This window comes from Pseudoliparis swirei, chromosome 20 (assembly GCF_029220125.1).
Source record: "Pseudoliparis swirei isolate HS2019 ecotype Mariana Trench chromosome 20, NWPU_hadal_v1, whole genome shotgun sequence".
NCBI lineage: Eukaryota > Metazoa > Chordata > Actinopteri > Perciformes > Liparidae > Pseudoliparis > Pseudoliparis swirei.
In genome coordinates, this window is record NC_079407.1 from 6,891,863 (window position 1) to 6,910,071 (window position 18,209).

Sequence of the window (18,209 nt, forward strand, 5' to 3'; positions counted from 1 at the left end):
CTGACTGATTGTTTTTAAGAGCGAGAGATGGACATATTGTTGCACATGACTGTTAAATAGAAACATATTTTAACAGTGTATCTAATGTACGAATGCAGTATATGTTTAGAGTGAAATTATTTTCAGTTCTGCCAATACAGGAAGCAGCTTTTCCTACCATAGGCTTTTGTTTTGAAAGATTCCTGTATTTGATCAATCAATAAATGTTTCATTCAAACACCGTTCTGTAAATATCAGCTTTATTTGAGTGGCGCGGTGAGCGAAACTGAAAGAGAATTTCACCCCGCATTAACCTCAGCACTTTGAGGTTTAAAATCGAGCCCGGTTAACACCAACAGTCGGTCTTTGGCTTTCAAAAGAGTGTCGAGAACGTTCTGTTATTCATGGCAGGAAAGAGCGTGAGGCACAGTTTGACCTTGGCGACCTGCCGTCACGTGTTACTATCAGCTCGATCGCACTCCACCCTCTGAATGTGTGTGTGAGCCCAGAGCCCTGCTGCAGCACGTACCCGTTAAACACACTTAAATACATCCTCTGTCTCTCTTTTCTCCCTCTCTCTCCTCTTTCCGCAGAAGAGCCAAAGCTGGTACAACGTAAGTCACACCTTGTTTTTATCTACATTCTCTACACGTGTGAAGGCTTTGATGGGTGTATACGTGTGTTGCTGTGCGTTCACGTCATGCGAATGACTCCCGGAAGTCTCTTTGGGTTGTTCTTAGTGCTGCCGCTTACGAGATGAAAGTTGCCGTCCTCGACCTTGTTTAACGGGTCACCAGCTCGGGTTACTGGTCCTCCGTGCGGGGGTTAACAGGTGAATAGCGTGGGCTCCAAAGAGCAACAGGTGGCTCTTTCTGATGCAGAGAATCAAGAGCATGGAAAGAATACGGCATCATTTTACCAAAGTTTCCTCATCGTAAAAGATACCACGTGCTGTTTTATAATGCACCACAAGATGGCGGGCTCACTCTATTTCTGGCTCCAGCCTAATTGTTTTTCCATGCGGTGAGTTGCTGAACAAGCCCTGAATGATTGTGGTCGACCGACTTTTCCATCAGAAGCTGCTGTTGTGTTAGTTAAGCCCACAGAGAGAGCGAGAGTGTTGGACTTTCACCCCACTTTCTCGAGAAGAAGTGTGTTTATTGGACTTCTTCCCATTTTATTTATTTATTTATGTTGTATTCCCTGTGTGTACACTCTTCCCCCTCTCTCCCCAGCATGAAAGACAACACATCCTGAGAGTAAGCATGACTTGTATTATTGTGCATAACCCGAATAACGTTCTTTCTCTGGCGCTCTGTGTCCTGGTCGTCACCCCGGTGGAATGATGACATCCCTCTTGCCTGTCTCTCATGCCATTGCCTTCCATCAGTGTTGTTACCACCTAATAGCAAAGGCGCACTTTGGAGGCGGTGCTTTGACACGTTGAAGTAGACACGCATTCAATAGCTGTCAAACTAAAGCGCCACCGTTTCAATTACAGCGTGATTCTCCTCTAGCGGTGTTAAAAATGTGCTGTGGATTTGTGTTTCACCAGTCCCTTAGCTGGCGATCAAAGGCCTGTCACCACACAAACGTCTATTTCTGGTGCTCAACAGGTGGTAACAAGCCCACTGAGTTTCTCACTGTATTAAACAAATCAACAAACCGCCACAGAGGCCTCTGGACGAGCCTTGAATGCCTTTGAACAACAGGGGAATGAAGCATGGCGCTTGTGGGCGTGGCATGTTTCCCTTCTGTTGCCGACTCCTGTTTCTGTGTCCATGTCCTAAACACAAACAAAGAGGCTCGCGTTTGACAATCAACAGCAGATGCAGGGACCGTCCTGCAGATGAGGCAAATGGAGAACCGCTGTTGACGTAAAAGGAGGCTTGGTCCAAAAAGTCCAGAGACCTTTCTTAAAAGCTTCTCTAATGCAGCCAGCTCTTGTGAGCCACTACTGACCCCGCTACCTAGAAAGGAGCATCACGAGTGACACGCTGGAGTCGCTGGTGCTCTCATTAACAGATGCAAATGTCATGTTGACAAATGACAGACAGTTGGCAACCAGCACGGTATGTATACATCACGTGTACAAGATACCAGGACCATCTGCTCTTGTCATCAAAGACACGGCAAGACTGCAGATCACCTTCTTGTAAACCCCCGTCTGATGCCGCCTACCATCAAGTCACAACATATTTTTCCCTTAAAGGATAAAGCTGGTGATAGTATAAGTTTTATTATCAACAAATCCCATGAAAAGACCAAATCCTGCAACAACTATATCCTGCTAACAAGTAGTGTGTCTGTAGCCTAAACCTGACATTGTTTATTCCTCCATGGCAACGATCCTGAATGTTATCCAAACAACTAGTGAGCCATGTGTGACGTTACCCTCATTATCATGAACATGGCCACTGTAGTTTATCTTGACTCGATCCCACATACCTCCATCCTGCTATGGAAATGCTCACGAGTGCAGCCTGTGTATTAATCCGCTGCTGAAAATAGTCCCCAACAAATACCCTGTTTACGTGTCTTTGAGTAACATTTGCTCAAAACTACAGCTCCCAGCTGTTTGATAGGATGACTTTGCCTTTATAAAAATGAATGTGCGGCCTGCTTCTAAAGATGTTTGTCTTCAGTTGGAGCCAGTGGGCTTATGGCTGGGTTCCATTAATAGAGTAGGAGAAAGATCAAGAGATGGACCCAGGCATCATTGGTTTTGGTCTTTTTCAATGGGAGTTGTTGACAGTAGGAAAAATATAGAGCAACACCCGTCTTGACCTTTAGAATAAGTGAAAACTTAAAATCTAAACTTAAGAATAAGTAGTATTTCAGCTTTAGAGTATTTCAAAACAATGGTGAATTGACCCTTTAAAAAAAGGTTAATCCCAGTAGAGCTGTGTTCCGGACATCTTGTACACTCATCCTTACTCACACAATAAATACTGACGCTTAATCAATTGAGTGAGACCAGATGTCCTATTGGTGCCTACAAATCAGTTGGCTGTGACTGTATGTGGGTGTGGTACCCATCATGCACCTGCATGTCGGGCGGGGCGTGCATGTGTGTATGTGTGCACGGCGATGACGACCCCCCCCCCCCCCCCCCCCCATGGCACTGAAGCCACAGTGATGAAAAGCCCACCCGTCCTAATGTGAGGCCAGTGCCTGTGGCCATCAGGCCTCGGATAAGCGGCCATTCATTCGCTTTGCATCCACGCGAGTTTGTCGCAACGCTTCCGTGCCAAATTAGCAGGATTAGAGATTAGAACTTTAGACAGTGAGGGAATTGAGTTTGTACGTCAGGCCTTTCCCATTGCTGCACTCGGATCGATGCGCGGCCACATACCTTTTCAAATGAGCACATTAAAAGGATGGGAGTGTTATTAACAGGATAGACTCGCACACCTCGGAGCCCCCATCGGCCTTAAAACACCAAAACCCCACCCTGCTTTACAATACCAGTCTCCTTCATCTCCGACTGTTTGTACACTGTTAATAGTTAACCAAATCCATAAACACTGCGTATCTGCAGCCCCACCTCATCCCAAGTCTCACACTGTCACAATGGCCTCATTCTCTGCTTGATTTATTGGAGAAAAGGAACGGGGTGAGCAGGAAATAAAGGACGAGTAATGAACCCTCGTTTTGCTGAAATTGCAGCCACATGATGTAAAGGCCTTTATTTTTTCTTGCTTCTCTTTTTAAGAGCGGAGCTTGAATGACCAGCACTGTTTTCCAAGAGGCCCCCTGCTGAAGTTCACTTCCCCATTTATTTTTCCTGCATCCCCTCGGTGTCTGGTTAAAGTGAGGCCCGGGAAATAACTGCAGGAGAGAGGTGGAAGTCGTGGCTGAATTCCAGCGCTCGTATGTGGGCTACACATCCAGCAGGAGTTAATAAAATGCAAGCCGGAGCAACATCTTTTTTCTTTCTTTTCATTGCTGCTGGGACCTACATTACAAAGCCCTCCTCCTCTCTCCCCAAAGTCTTGACTTTTGAAATATGTTTAGTTAAGAATACCGTGAGGATATGCACACGGATTGTTTTGCTTTTAAGCGCTGCTAAAATAAGAGCGGCGAGCTCTGCATCTTTGGTGCCTGCTAAGAGTAACAGAGGGTGATCAAGTATCACACATACATGATTGACCCCAATACCAAGGCGGGGGTACGCCTCATGCCTTCCAATCCCATCGGAACGGCGCTGATCTGTCCTTTTGCGGCGTTTTAGTTTGGATGCCTGCAGCTATTCTGACATGAAATGGACGATCACATGAGGCGGATATACAAGGACATATTGTGTTGGTTCGGGCCACGTTGTAGGACCTGGACCGCAAACCAGTGCAGACGCTGATGGATGGTGTTGCTTTGCAGACGGAGGTAACTGGGGGTTATGCTCACATCTGTTTTCTGTAACCCAGTCACTCGGACGGACAGAGAGACGGACTCGAGACAACTGGAAACATTCATTTCTCTCTTTTATTCAGTCCGGTTTTCCTTCCTTTTTTATTCCACCGTTACTCTGCGGAGTGGAGAGCTAATACAAACAAAGTCACTTCATTCTTTTCTGGTCGTAAACTGAGTAATTACAAGGCACTCTGACCTGGAAATCGCCCTCCAAATAAACACACACACGCACTCGGCTCACACACTTACCAGGAGGAGTTAGCAGGGAAAAAAGGAAAGAGCTACAGGCATGATAATAAAGACTTGTTGGCTGGGGTTACTAGAGGGCAACGGCCGTAACTCCTCTCCCTGTGTGTGTGAAAGGAAGAGAGAGAGAGAGAGACAGAGAGAGACAAGGATCATGTGGCTGGAGTGTGCCGTGTCCACCGCTCAGCGCTGAAAGGGAGCAGCACCCAAAACGGGGCGGATACTGCAGCTTGCGAACGCCTGGAATCTGGAGTCTCTGTCTGCTCTTATTTTCCAAACCCACTGTAAGTGACCAGTCCGCCGGCGTCAGAAGAGCCCACTGGGCCCCCCGATTTGGGGAAAAAAAGCTGCCATCCAGGCGCCAGACGGATCTGGGGCGGGCGAATATGGAACTGGATGAGGATTGCACGATGTCAGACTGGGAGGCCGTGCTGGAGCTGGACGAGGCGCTGGCAGGGTGGCTCCTGCATGGTCCAGCTAGAGGGGAGTGGGGTTGGGAGTGGGGCTGGGCTGCCTCCAACCTCCAGAACCCCGAGTGGGCCACTGAGGAGATCCCTGCTGTAAGTTGACCTCCACTGAAAACCACAAGGAGACCAATGAGGAAAATGATGTGGCATAGTAAAGAACATGTTGGCATTTGGATATACTTATTGAGCTCTTCACAGTTCTAAGGCTTTGAAACACGTTTGTTATTGTGTTCTACTGTAAGCATACTGTACTTCCCTTCTACTGAAGAACAACTGGTTTGGTTATGAGCCATAGCTTTTTAAATTCTCACAGAGGCCTGTTGTTTGGCGTGAGTGACCTGAACTGGGAACAACGACGGTGCGTTTTGGTCGTTTCTGGTCACGGATGACGGTTTTAAACAATGTAAACATGATGATGGATGCAGTTAATTCAATTCCAATTCCCTTCAATTATTTTGGGTCACTCCTGTTTTCAGAGCAGTGTTTCTCATCACCGCATTTTGTCTCGGAGGCAAATAGAAAACCGATGCTCCCAAACATTATTCCTGCATTACAAATGCTTTTTGTTTTACAAGGGAGGCATTTCTAATGTGAACAAGGTGTTCTTTCTCAAAGGCGGAGAAGAGAGGTTTTGTCTCGGCATACGTCTTGTTACCATATTGGCAGCCATTGTTTCCTTCTTTCCTGGCATCTGGCACACGGAGACAGAGAGCCCTCAGTTTTGGCACACGCATTCGGAGATTTTATTCATCTCTGAAAATAACCGAGACGGCTGAAGCCCAGCAAAGAAACGTGGGATCGTGTTGAATGAGGATGTCTTTCCCAGTGCTGAGAACCTTTTGTTTTTCATCAGGTTATACAGTTTCGTTTGAGGTCTCATCAGTCGTCATACCCCTATTGTCAGTCGACAAGAGCCTCATTGTCAGACACGAGGATGCAAATCTGACGAATGGGACTCGTATTGCAAATGCTCACAGTCGTGGCAGCATGTGTATCGAATGATCTGCAGCGGGCTGACGGTGTGGGATTGCACTTTTGTTCTTGAGTATCAGCAAGACGCCCATTCAGGCCACACACCTCTGCTTGCCATTCCCGACACATCCATTTCCAGAGCCTGTCAAAAACCACCCACAGAGTGAAAATCCACGGTATGAGGAGCGCGAACCCGACACCGCGATCAGACCTGTGGCTGGATTTACGAGGTTGTCTCACACGCTCACGGAAACAATGAACTCGCGGGGGTGGGCGGGGCTGCGGCGACTCCTGTGTGCGAGCGTCCGAGAGCATGGAGAGTGTTGTGAGTTTGAGGAGCGCGCAGTGTGCGGCGTGGCGTTTCTGACTCTGCGTGTCACTGCAGGTGCTGAGCCCGACATACAAGCAGCGCAATGAAGACTTTAGGAAAATCTTCAAGCAGCTGCCCGACACAGAGAGACTCATTGTGGGTAAGTTGACGCAGCTCAGTTATTAGTCGATAGAAAAATGGTTAATTCTTACAAAACAGAGAGGAGACGCAAGCATCAACTTGGACATTCCGAGTGTCATGTAAATATCATGCTCTACTTATTTTATAGAAACTTCTGTTCTGGTAATGAACAGTTCCAGCAATCTAAGCTTCTTTGATATGATCAATAATAATATCACAAGTGGAGCGGAGTTCATGAATTTCCACAACTCTAATGAATACAGTGATTGTCTAAAATTCATTGAATTATAGAACTTTTAGGGTAAAACCAAGTTCATGTTGGATGAGTTGAGCTTTATGGTTTGTTCCTGATGATCTCCCAGCTAATAAACAAGATATACACACAAGGGGAAATGTTCAAATGCTCTGCAGTGAGCTTTCTTTGTGACAGCGAAGAGAGCGCCTTCAAAAGAACTGTTTATTTCATGAATCCGATTGGACATCAGCACGTTCTAATATCTGATCTTTTATTTATTTTTTCCTGTGACGTCATTTTGCATCCCGCTTAACGAGTGTGGTTTCACTTTATGCTCCAGACTACTCGTGTGCTCTTCAACGGGACATCCTCCTGCAGGGACGACTCTACCTCTCCGAGAACTGGATCTGTTTCTATAGCAACATCTTCCGCTGGGAAACGCTGGTATGCTCGACCTCTGGGCATTCCCATGCATCTTACTTTGGCAGTATTGGTTCACGCTTGGTACTAGAATGTGTGTGTGTGGGTGTATGTCCAATTGTGTGTGTGTGTGTGTGTGTGTGTGTGTGTAGCTGACAGTGCGGCTAAAGGACATCTGCTCAATGACAAAAGAGAAGACTGCCCGCCTCATTCCCAATGCCATCCAGGTCTGCACAGACACCGAGAAGGTAAACAATACGACTAAATACAGGCGCTTGTATGAGAAAGTAAAGACGCTACGCTAGTAAATGTGTTTTAAGTGCAATCGTCTTCGCCTAATGGGACAGGAGAGAAGCCTTGAGGGACAAAGTGTGTCGGTTCACAGCAGTTACCGGAGAATATTGGCTGGCAAGATATCAATGTCCAACATCACTGCCACAAATTAAAGGTAATCTAGAATAGAAATGTGCATAATAAGAATATATATTCCACAGCACTTTTTCAGCTCCTTCGGAGCCAGGGACCGGACCTACATGATGATGTTCAGACTGTGGCAGAATGCGCTGCTGGACAAGGTAAGCAAACATCTCATCTGCTCGTTTGTGATTCTGTTCACAATTCTCCTCATCATACTTTTCTGAGTCTTCTCATCCGCCGCCTCTCATCCGTAGCCGCTGTGCCCCAAAGAACTTTGGCACTTTGTTCATCAGTGCTACGGCAACGAGCTCGGCCTCACGAGCGACGACGAGGACTACGTTCCCCCGGATGATGACTTCAACACCATGGGGTGAGTCTATTGATGCTCCATCATCAGTTACTATGGTTACTACATAAGCACATTTCAGTCGATTACCGAATTGCCCGAAATTTCAAAATGAGTTAGAGAGCCCAACACGAGCCGTAAGAAGCAGCGCCTAAGAAGCATCACCTACGAACACATTGAACACCCTTCTCTGCTTCTCTGCTCATTCGTGCCGCAATTTATAGCATTTGATTTCACGCGAAAGACGCAATAGATGCAGCACATCAAACATTGCATTCTTCTGAAGGCTCGGTTCATTCTGTGATTTCAGTTTTCCCTTCATGTCTGAAGTGGATTCACAAGGTGAAATCAATACAAAGCCGTGGTGTGACTCTGTGTGGTCTCCACAGAGCGCTCGCGGCGTCTCAAGTTTAAACTGTCATCTCGCCTTTGAGGAAACGATTGTGCCGTTGTGAACGAGAGACAGTCGACATGGCCCTTAGTAAAGAGAAGTGGAGATCATCTTTACTCGGTCCTCACACATGTGGACTAGTTTAAAACAAGGATTTCATATGCACACAGATACATATACACAGGTTTTGCAAGAACCTCGTTCACAGTGTGAGAGGAGGTGAGCGTAACTCAATGTGACGGTCTCTGGCCAACTGCAGGTTCAGTGAAGAGATTCCCATCGAAGAGAGTGAGATCAACAATGACAACTTGTCGAAGAGCAGCGTTGAGGCCAAGCCGGAGGGGAGTCCTCTGCCACTGCATAAGAAGATGGTTCCAAACAGCACCATGCCCAGCCCAGGCAACCATGACGCCCCCATCACAGTAAGTTACACACACACACACACACACACACACACACATATGTACATTAACAGATGTTGAATCAACTGCAACACCTACAGTACCTGACTGGTACTGTATATGGGTCAGAAGAACGACAGGACATGTCCTCGACAGGGAAACCGTATTGATGTGATTGATGCTCTTGTTCTTCTTTTCTATTATTATTATCTTTATTTAAAAGGCACCATGTAGAGCAGGGGTCAGGAACCTTTTTGACTGGGAGAGCATAAAAGCCAAATATTTCTAAATATATTTCATTGAGAGCCATATTGTATTTTTAATGTATAATAAATATGTCTTGCTTTTAATGCGACTTCTGGTGCTGCATGATGCAGGGGGGACTTTTTCTTTGCTCCGCCCCGATGTCCGCGCACACGCCGGCATCGGAGCTCTGCGGCGCGCGAGACGACGAGCCGAGAAGTGTTAACACGACACGTAGAGACAGAGTGACATGCTGCTGTGTAGAGACGATCAATAACAGACGTTTAGTTTAATAAAAGAACAAAGACGTATTTAGGAAAAGGACCTTAAATCACTTCAGCTGTAATCTGGCGCGATAGAAAAAATTACAGGGGGGCGGGCGGAGATTTTTTGTTTTTTCAACTCAAAATTGTCTGGGAGCCATATGCCGTCACCGGAAGAGCCATATATGGCTCGCGAGCCATAGGTTCCCGACCCCTGATGTAGAGTCAAAACATAAATGTCACCATTTGATGCACTCTACCAGATTGTAGCTACAGCTAATGTGCATCTGTAGTCCCTTGACAGACCATAACAAACGTAAAACAATAGCAACAGAATAAGACACACTACAATATATACACTATATGTGGTGAGAAGAACACAAAATACACACAATGTGAAGCTACAGTACAGCACATTGAAAAGTAATACATACTATTAAAAGTAAGGAATACGAGCCATAATCATTTTTGCTTAATGAGCACAGCGGTGACCAGCTTTCAACTGATTTCTTTCTCCAGTTTGACCTCCCAGCAGAAGAGTATGCAGACTGCCTCGCGGACGGCGAGCTGCTCGCGTTGCCCCTTTTGTTGGAGGAGAGGAACATTGATACCAGCGGGCCTGGTGGTCCTGTCCCCTCGCCGTCTCTGGACTTCAACGAAGACATCCCGACTGAGCTCAGTGACTCGTCCGAAACGCACGACGAGGGTAACGGAACAGAACAGAATGAAGCGCTCCCGTTTGACATGAACGCATAACCTCGTGGAGACTGATTTCACAGCACGACGACAGATGACGAGAGTCACAGGATTTGACAACAGACCTGTCAGCACACCTCTGAATTTAATTGCCGTCTCTTCTTGGACACTTAGGTGAAGTGCAGGCCTTTCACGAGGATCTGAATGGCAGGCAGCACATCAATGAGATCTACAAGTTCAGTGTGGACAAGCTCTACGCGATCCTCTTCACGGAGTCGCAGTTCATGAGTGACTTCATGGAACAGAGGCGATTCTCAGGTCAGTACTTTCTGATGCTTCTACGCCATGACCCCCCCCCCCCCCCCCCTGATCTCTCTGGAGTAAATGTGGTCACTGCGGTCGCGGCTAATTAGCTCTCTCATGGCGTTGCTGTTCAGATGTGGTGTACCACCCGTGGAAGAAAGAGGAGGCTGGGAACCAGACTCGAGAGATCATGTACACCATCTCGCTGTCCAACCCCCTGGCTCCCAAAACGGCCACGGTCATCGAGACACAGGTACAGTCAGCGCGTGCGTCTCAGAAATGTTTGAGGCGACGTTTCAGGATTAACAATCAACGATGGTTCCTTCCTTTGATCAGACTCTGTACAAAGCCAGCCAGGAGAGTGAGTGTTACATCATCGATGCTGAGGTCATCACGCACGACGTGCCCTACCACGATTACTTCTACACCCTCAACCGCTACATGCTCACCAGGGTGGCCAAGAACAAGTGTCGGTTACGGTGGGTGAGGCGCTCGCGCATGGCAAACGAGACGTCAACAACAACATAACTTTTCAATTTTACCCAATCTAATATTTCTATTTCCAGTTCCATGTCTTATTGTATTCTATCCATGTGTATCAATGTGTTTCTGTGCGCCTCTCAGGGTATCGACGGAGCTGCGCTACAGGAAGCAGCCGTGGGGGCTGGTCAAAGGCTTCATAGAGAAGAACTTCTGGAGCGGACTAGAACAGAACTTCCGCCACCTCGGTAAACTTGAGTGTCGTTTGTGTGTCTCTTCTGACCGTTGTGACATTTTGTTATATGTTCTGTAGGACTTTGAATCACACGTTTAAAGTTGTGTTGTGCTACTATTAAGGAGAGAGAAGATGGGAATGAAGCTGATAAACTAAACAGATACTTCACAATGATGTACGGAGTATGTTCAGTTTTTTTGTCGAGCAATCTCAAAGGGAATCTATAAATGTGTAACAGCTGTCTTCTTCCCCCCCTCAGAGTTGGAGCTGTCCAAGCTGGAGGAGTTACTGACCGAGTCCCACCAGCTGTCTCCGAAGGCCAAGGCGGTGAAGAACGCCACGGTGAGGCGGAAGAAGAGGCCGCTCCCCCACATGCGCAGCCAGCATCTGGACGAGGCGCTCAGCCCTGTAACCACGCCGACGGACGAGGAAGTGATTCAGAGGATCAAACAAGTGGCAGGCTCCACGCAAACCAGACACCAGAGTCCAGAGCACCATCACCTGCCAGGGGGCCTCGCTCTCTACAGCGTCTCCAAATTGCTGCTCATCATCAGCTTCGTGTACGCAACTCATAACCAAACACACCCCGGGATGCTCGTTTATTGGGCCGCAGGGACGCCAATACGTTCAACACATGCTCATCTCACATATGTTAGAACAGAGTCACGTTCCATGATTTATCTTTTTTTGTCTTCTTTTTTCCTCTCCAGTAAGCTCTGTGGAGTTTTTGTCCGATTTACAGTTCAACTTTAGCTTTCTTATGAATCTCTCATTGTCGGTGTCTTGAGTGTAACCCCTCTCTCCTCTCCTCTCATTGCCATCCATAGGATCTGTCTAAGGTACATAATGGGATTAGCCAGCATAGCCAGATGAATATGCTGAAAAGTATTCCCAGCATAGATTGTCATGAACCATGTACAGATGAGCTCCTCAAAGACAACATGCATGAGTCACAAAGGGGAGGACTGATCCCTTTTCCCTCTTGCCCTCCTTCAGCCTGGTCCTGCTGGTGTTCCTCAACATGATGCTCTTCTACAAGCTGTGGATGCTGGAGTACTCCGCACAGTCGCTAACAACCTGGCAAGGTCTGCGGCTTCATGAAAGGTACACACACACACACACACAAGTGTACACGAAGCAAAGAATCTTTATGACAGAACTAATTTACTTAAGAGATACGATCTCTGACATTTTAGAATACAAACAAACCGTTATCTGTCACGGCAGAGGTGAGACTGAATGGAGTTCAGTTTGGCTGTTTGCCCAAAAGGCGGTTACAACTCCACAGATACAGTTATTGACACGCTCGCACGCTAAACCACGTCCATATGGCCGCTGACGTGTGTGACACGGAGCTTCTAAAATTACCCCCTGAATTGCTCCGGGCCGAGTGAAACTTGTTGGCAGTCCCTCCGAACGCAAGACATGCTCGAGTGGCTGCGCCCTGATGTTACTAATGTGCGTGCATGTGCGTTTCCCAGTAAACTGCCTCAGACGCAGATGGAGTGGGCCCAGCTCCTGGAGGCGCAGCAGCGTTTCCATGACGCCGAGCTGCAGAAGTGGAGGGAGATTATCAAGTCGTCGGTCGTGCTGCTCGACCAGGTACTCGGGACGCGAAGACACACTTTGACACTCATGTCAGGACCGGGGTGTAACTCCCCGAGAGTGTGTTTGTGTAATGGGTGACAGTGCATATGTAAATAGGAACAGAACAGTCTGTATTTACTGGTTATTCAGTGAGGGACACACCCAACACACTATAAACATACAACAGGTTATTTTAGCTCGCGAGCCTTTTTGCTGAGTGCAGCATTTCATGATACTGTTGACAGTATCCACCATCGTGGCTCCGTAAAAGGCTTCCACCGCTGAGAGAGGACGCCTGTGAGCCAGTAAACCTGAACTACTTGATACATGGCACAGACAAAGCCTGTTACACATTGTAACACCAGAGGTTGAAGAGGGAATCACACCTCGTCTGCTAAGTGCAGGAGGGTGTGGGTTCGTTAGGCGATTGGACCATTGCTCCTACGTTCAGTGGACAAACTGGTGCAATTTGGTTTTAGAGCTTCAATGCAAAAACAGTGACTCTAGAAAGAAGCGAATGCCTATTGGTGTGAGATGGCAAAAAGAGACATTTACTTGTCATGTTTAAGACTGCTGATAAAAAAAAATTCCACCATCACAAATCTGTTGTGCTTGAAATATCTCACTATGATACAGCATTGTCTACATTCTTCTGGTTATCCTCAAGAATCATTCAAAACAACAAAATAACGCCATGAATAAGAGTCATTTTTGCAACCCCCTCTTGGGGATGCCAGAGTACTGAAATATGGGAGGTATCTCGTCAAGAGCTAATAATACATATATATGCATGAGGCGACCTCGAGGTAGGAGCCTCTCCACCCTGGAGAGCATGAGTGGAGTTTGATTCTATATCTGACACAAATCCCAGGAATCTTTTGCTTACATGTTGACCTCCTTGAATAACCGTCCATCCACAATGACCACCACTTCCAAAAGTTGCCCAATGGTAGCAAAGTCTGCAGCACAAATGGGAAAATGATTATGAATGTCATTATTTTAATGGAAGAGAGATCATTGAACCGTCACTGTCGTTGATAAACGCGCTAACTCGTATTACCCCTCTCCAGATGAAGGACTCGTTATTGAACCTCCAGCGAGGCATTGGTATCAAGGACTACAGCTCCGAGGCGGAGGAGAAGAGGAGTCGCTATCACTGACACGCCGCCAACAAGGCCATGAGGGCATGCTGTGCAATACACTGTGTCACCTGTGTTGTTTGTGAACCGGTATGAGGACAGCAGCAGGACGGAAAGAGAGGACGGAGCGGGGGAGGCGGGACCGACAGCGAGCTGGTCGAACCGACACCAAGAGAGCAGCGCTCGTCTCCAGCGCACAGAGGTTGAACCCCCCCCCCCCCCCCCCCCCCCTAGAACCACGGACAGGAAGTGCCCCTTTCACACACAGGACTGAGGTGTCCCCAACATCGCCGAGGTGCTCCTTCTCTACACCTGTGGGACGAACCGTTTCTTCTTCTTCTTCTCTCTTATAAGTGCATCCTACTGTAAGCCATGGCGACCAGAGAGTCGCGGAGAGAAGGGAGGAACGCTACTGCATGCATTTAGACAACCTAGCTAGCCCCTCAAGTCAGTGTTAATGTGGTCCAGTTCCAGTCTTATGTGTGTCACAACAAAGAAAAGAAAAGAAGAACAGAAGACGAGGAGTGGTTGAGTCGAAGAAAGTGGGGGGTGGGAGGGGGGGCGGGGGTCCTTTTCGAGTCTTAATGTGCTGTCTACACTCTGGAGACTGTTCCAAACCATTCGTCCCTCTAGAGGTCCGCGCTGCAGCGTCCCTTTAGCGAACCTCCATGTGATCAAAGTACTGAATCGTTCCGCCACCAAGAAGGAACCGCCGCGTTGCAGCTGGGAGCGCAGCTTCACCGATAAGTCCCCGTTGCCTTGTTTGAACCTGGCCCGCGGGCTCTCCGGCAGGGCTGGTTCCCTGTCGGACTGAAATATTTATAAGTTGAATCTAAAGACAGATGAGACCTAAGCCAGTATTTTTAACCTCACATACAATTTAGTGAATCAGTTGCCACACTGCTGGCTACCTCACATTGCATCATTCCTCATCCTTCTAATGGAGTAGAATGTATCAGCCTGGGAAAAGAGGCCAGACTTTGATCACAACCTATTCATTTTTTTTTTTTAAAGGGGGTGCTGCAGCCAGACCGATAGGGAGATCTGTGTCCTTACATGTTTTATTACTAAACTGTGACTATATCTCTTTAAAAAAAAGGTTTCAAATTAGAAAGAATTCTATGAACATATTTGAAATATATAAGAATATTTCATTATTTAATATATATATATATATATATTTCAAAATATATAAACATTACCTATATTTATTGTTAATTTATGTAAATAAAGAAATTATCAGAGCTCTAGACCATTTCAAGAATTTCTAACAAAAAAGTGTTTTCTTCAACAACAACAAAATGCATGCCAGATATGTCTGTGACATGTCCAGTGTGGCAGGATGATTCTGCATTTGCGCGATTATATTTGCGCGATTATATTTGCGCGTGCGTGTGACTGTGTGAGAGAGCGAGAGAGAGAGTGTGAAAAGAGTGAGTGCATGCATGTGTACGCGTGTATGCACAAGTGTGTGCTGTCAAGTGTGACATTTTTACCATTCCACACTTGTATGTTTCTGATGTTTTTCTTTTCTGGCTCCTGCAGCCAGACTGCCTTTTTTATGCATTTGGATGCTGCCTTGCATCAGCCCCCGCCAGGGTACCGTTTATGATTGAAGAGTTTTGTTCCAAAATGACATATCCAACATTTTTAAAAAAAGTTACACCTACTTTTACAAAAATGATGGATTGCTTAGACAACTCATGTCAGTGTTTGACACGTAGTAAGTAGCTTAAATACACAGTTTACAAACGGAAGAAGACAGAATAAACACAAAAAATTTTGAACTTGATTAATTTTTTTCGGAAATGGATATATAACATTTTGGAGATGAACTCTTCATTTGCCCTCTATAAGCAACTCTTTGTTCCCGTAACCACATTAGTGGCTTGACGACTCCTTTCCTGGAACTTATAGTTTTCAAGTTTTCAAATTCACTTTCTTGCCAAAGGTTTGGTGAAGGTTTATAACACTCGTGTCTGGATGCTAAATGTGGAGCTACAGCCAGAAGCCTGTTTCCATTGTTTATGCTAAGCTAACCATCTCATGGCTCTACTGTTTAACCGCCAGTTAGCTTAGCTAACCACTGAGTGAGGGTACAGACTATCCAGGCTAACTATTTGGCCTTTTTCCCATTGTTTATGCTAAGCTAACCATCTCCTGACTCTAGCTTTATAAGTAGCGTTCATATATTCGAACGGTATCAAATCTTCTCATATAACTCGGCTTAGAAATAAGCGTTTTTCCCAAACCTTCGGGCTATTCCTATAAAGGCACCTACTTCAACCCACTTCTTCTATTTCAAGTGTCTGTCTTGGAAGCATGAAAATGAACTTTACGCAACTCAATTGAACCAAAAAGAAGTAGAAGGAACGATGGTGTTGTTTAAACTGGGTTTGGTGCGGCACAGAGCATCTCCTAAGAGTTTGTCAACAGAGTCCACTGAGAGACTTTCGTGGTGGAAACACTTCCAAATAAGAGAAATGTCCTTGTGTTAAAATAAAAAAGAGAGAAAAAGTTAAGCACTTTAAGGCCTTTTCAGGTGAAGAATTAAAGAAATAAATGGCAGCCATTTAGTTTGGAGGTGATTACAGGGCTGAGGAAACTTTATGTGGTGTTTTTTGTTGTTGATTGGACAATCACACTGGGATTGACAATTTACAAAATCATGAGAAAGTCTGGCTTGATTTGAACCCCGCCGGTTTGTCATTGCTCACAAATGACTTCTGCCCAACTAGAATAGTAAATCTATTCAGCACGCAAATTTCTTTCAATGTCAAAACCCCAAAGCCCGAGCTAAGGCTGACCCGTTGTTGTCTCTTTCAGCGCATGGCAAAATGAGTGATCAGTACGAGGAAATTGTATCTTTACTGTGTGCCTGCATGGCTGTTACTGACTGACTTAATGAGAGCAGCAGAAAAGCTTCAGCACTGGACCCCTGCTGTGTGTGTGTGAATATTATAGTTGAAGAATACACTGAGTAATGATAACGCTTGGGAACCTTAAGCCCTGAATGTGAGTGGAAATGGTTTCTGTTTTATAGAAGTCACTTTCACAACCCTGATGACACTGAAAGATTATATTGAAGCTATGCTTCATGTATGTGAAGGTACAGAAATGTCATATATATATTTATATATATATATATATATGAAAGTGTGATTGAAATGCTTTATATTGTTTGTTTTTCGAAGTGTATGTGAAATGAATTTTTCCTTTTTTTTCTTTCCAGATGCTTGAATTAAATTAGTTTGGGTTTTAAAAAATATCAAACATTCTCATACTGTTTTGATCGAGACACGGTAAATGCTTGATGAGGTTGGTTGTGCTCCCCAATTCTGTTTTTATTGACTTGATTTCAATCTTCGGGAACGCTGCAAATTTGTATTTCACTGTCATGGCTGAGTGAAATTTCGTATATATGTGCCGACACATTTTAATATTGAACCGCCGTAAAAATGCACATTCTACTCGGTCCAAATTCGATCTTCACTCAAGCCTTCGAGGAACCGTCTCAGCGGAGCGCAATTTCATTTTTTTTCTTCAATCGTCACAATTATGCAAATCAAATGTGTTGTTCACCTCCATCGTCGACAGCTCCGTGTTTCGTACCGGGTCCAACAAATGTGACTTTAATTAATCTGAGCGACAACCTCTCGCAGGTCACACCTGTCTTCACGGCTACCTGTGTTACACGAATGATTGTATGATTGCTATCGCTGCACAGCTGTGGCACCGAGGTGACCCCGAGAGTTGTGGATGCCGCCGTGTTTTGTCACTGACAACAAACGAGTTGTGCTCTTCTTCATTGACCGTATTACTTGGCATCGATTGGCCCCCAGCCGGCGAGACATCGGTGCCATAAGACGCAGCGCTATAGCTGCCGGCATTGGTTAACACTCCGCCACAGGGATCACACACACACACCAACTTGCTGAAAAGGACCACTGATCAAACTCATAGCAAATGTCTTGAAACAAACGTGTACTGGTGTAGTTCTGTTCAAAAAGAATTCTACTGTAAGTTTTTTTTTTGTTTTTTGTTTTTTTAGAAAATGTTCTGATCTCTAAAGAGACTTTTAGTGAAATTTCTACATGAGATGAATATACTGTAAGTATATGTCGTGTATATCTGCAGTGTGCACACACACACACACACAAAAGAATCCAACCTGCGCTGCGCGTAGGTTTTGACTTGCTGATGACTTTGCCTCATAGAGACTGAAGATAAAAGTGGCTTTCTGGTTCATGTGAAGTAGAGATTGGGAGTATGAATAAAAAATATATATAATATACAAATGGTGTTGCAATTTTTGGACATTTTTTGTATTTGTTGTATTTTCTTTGACAAATCACACTCCTTTCATCATTTATTTTTCCGAGTATCATGTTTTAAGTCCATATCCTTAACGGCCCGGTGTGGTTGACGTCAGGCAGCGTGCCAGTGTAGAACAGGGGAAGAGTGCTTGAGGCGCAGAGATGAAATATGTATCCCTTATTGCACTTTAAAATACATCCAATAAAATCAA

At 45.6% G+C, this 18,209-nt stretch overlaps 1 protein-coding gene across 15 annotated transcripts in view; it reads left to right on the plus strand.

Annotated features, from left to right (window-relative positions):
* LOC130210372 (protein Aster-B-like) overlaps window positions 1–17,979 on the plus strand; it is an 86,899-nt gene extending 68,920 nt beyond the window's left edge. For 10 of the 15 annotated variants that reach the window (XM_056440577.1, XM_056440571.1, XM_056440578.1 and 7 more), the window contains 17 exons: window positions 573–593; window positions 1,215–1,238; window positions 6,460–6,544; window positions 7,101–7,204; window positions 7,333–7,428; window positions 7,675–7,755; window positions 7,852–7,967; window positions 8,594–8,756; window positions 9,761–9,947; window positions 10,112–10,255; window positions 10,375–10,493; window positions 10,577–10,719; window positions 10,865–10,968; window positions 11,215–11,515; window positions 11,952–12,059; window positions 12,437–12,557; window positions 13,613–17,979. In XM_056440577.1, the coding sequence (XP_056296552.1) occupies window positions 573–593; window positions 1,215–1,238; window positions 6,460–6,544; window positions 7,101–7,204; window positions 7,333–7,428; window positions 7,675–7,755; window positions 7,852–7,967; window positions 8,594–8,756; window positions 9,761–9,947; window positions 10,112–10,255; window positions 10,375–10,493; window positions 10,577–10,719; window positions 10,865–10,968; window positions 11,215–11,515; window positions 11,952–12,059; window positions 12,437–12,557; window positions 13,613–13,702 (2,007 nt within the window). In that variant the 3' untranslated portion in view covers window positions 13,703–17,979. The other 5 variants (XM_056440565.1, XM_056440569.1, XM_056440567.1 and 2 more) reach the window with 2 other exon arrangements.
* Window positions 17,980–18,209: the final 230 nt, after the last annotated feature.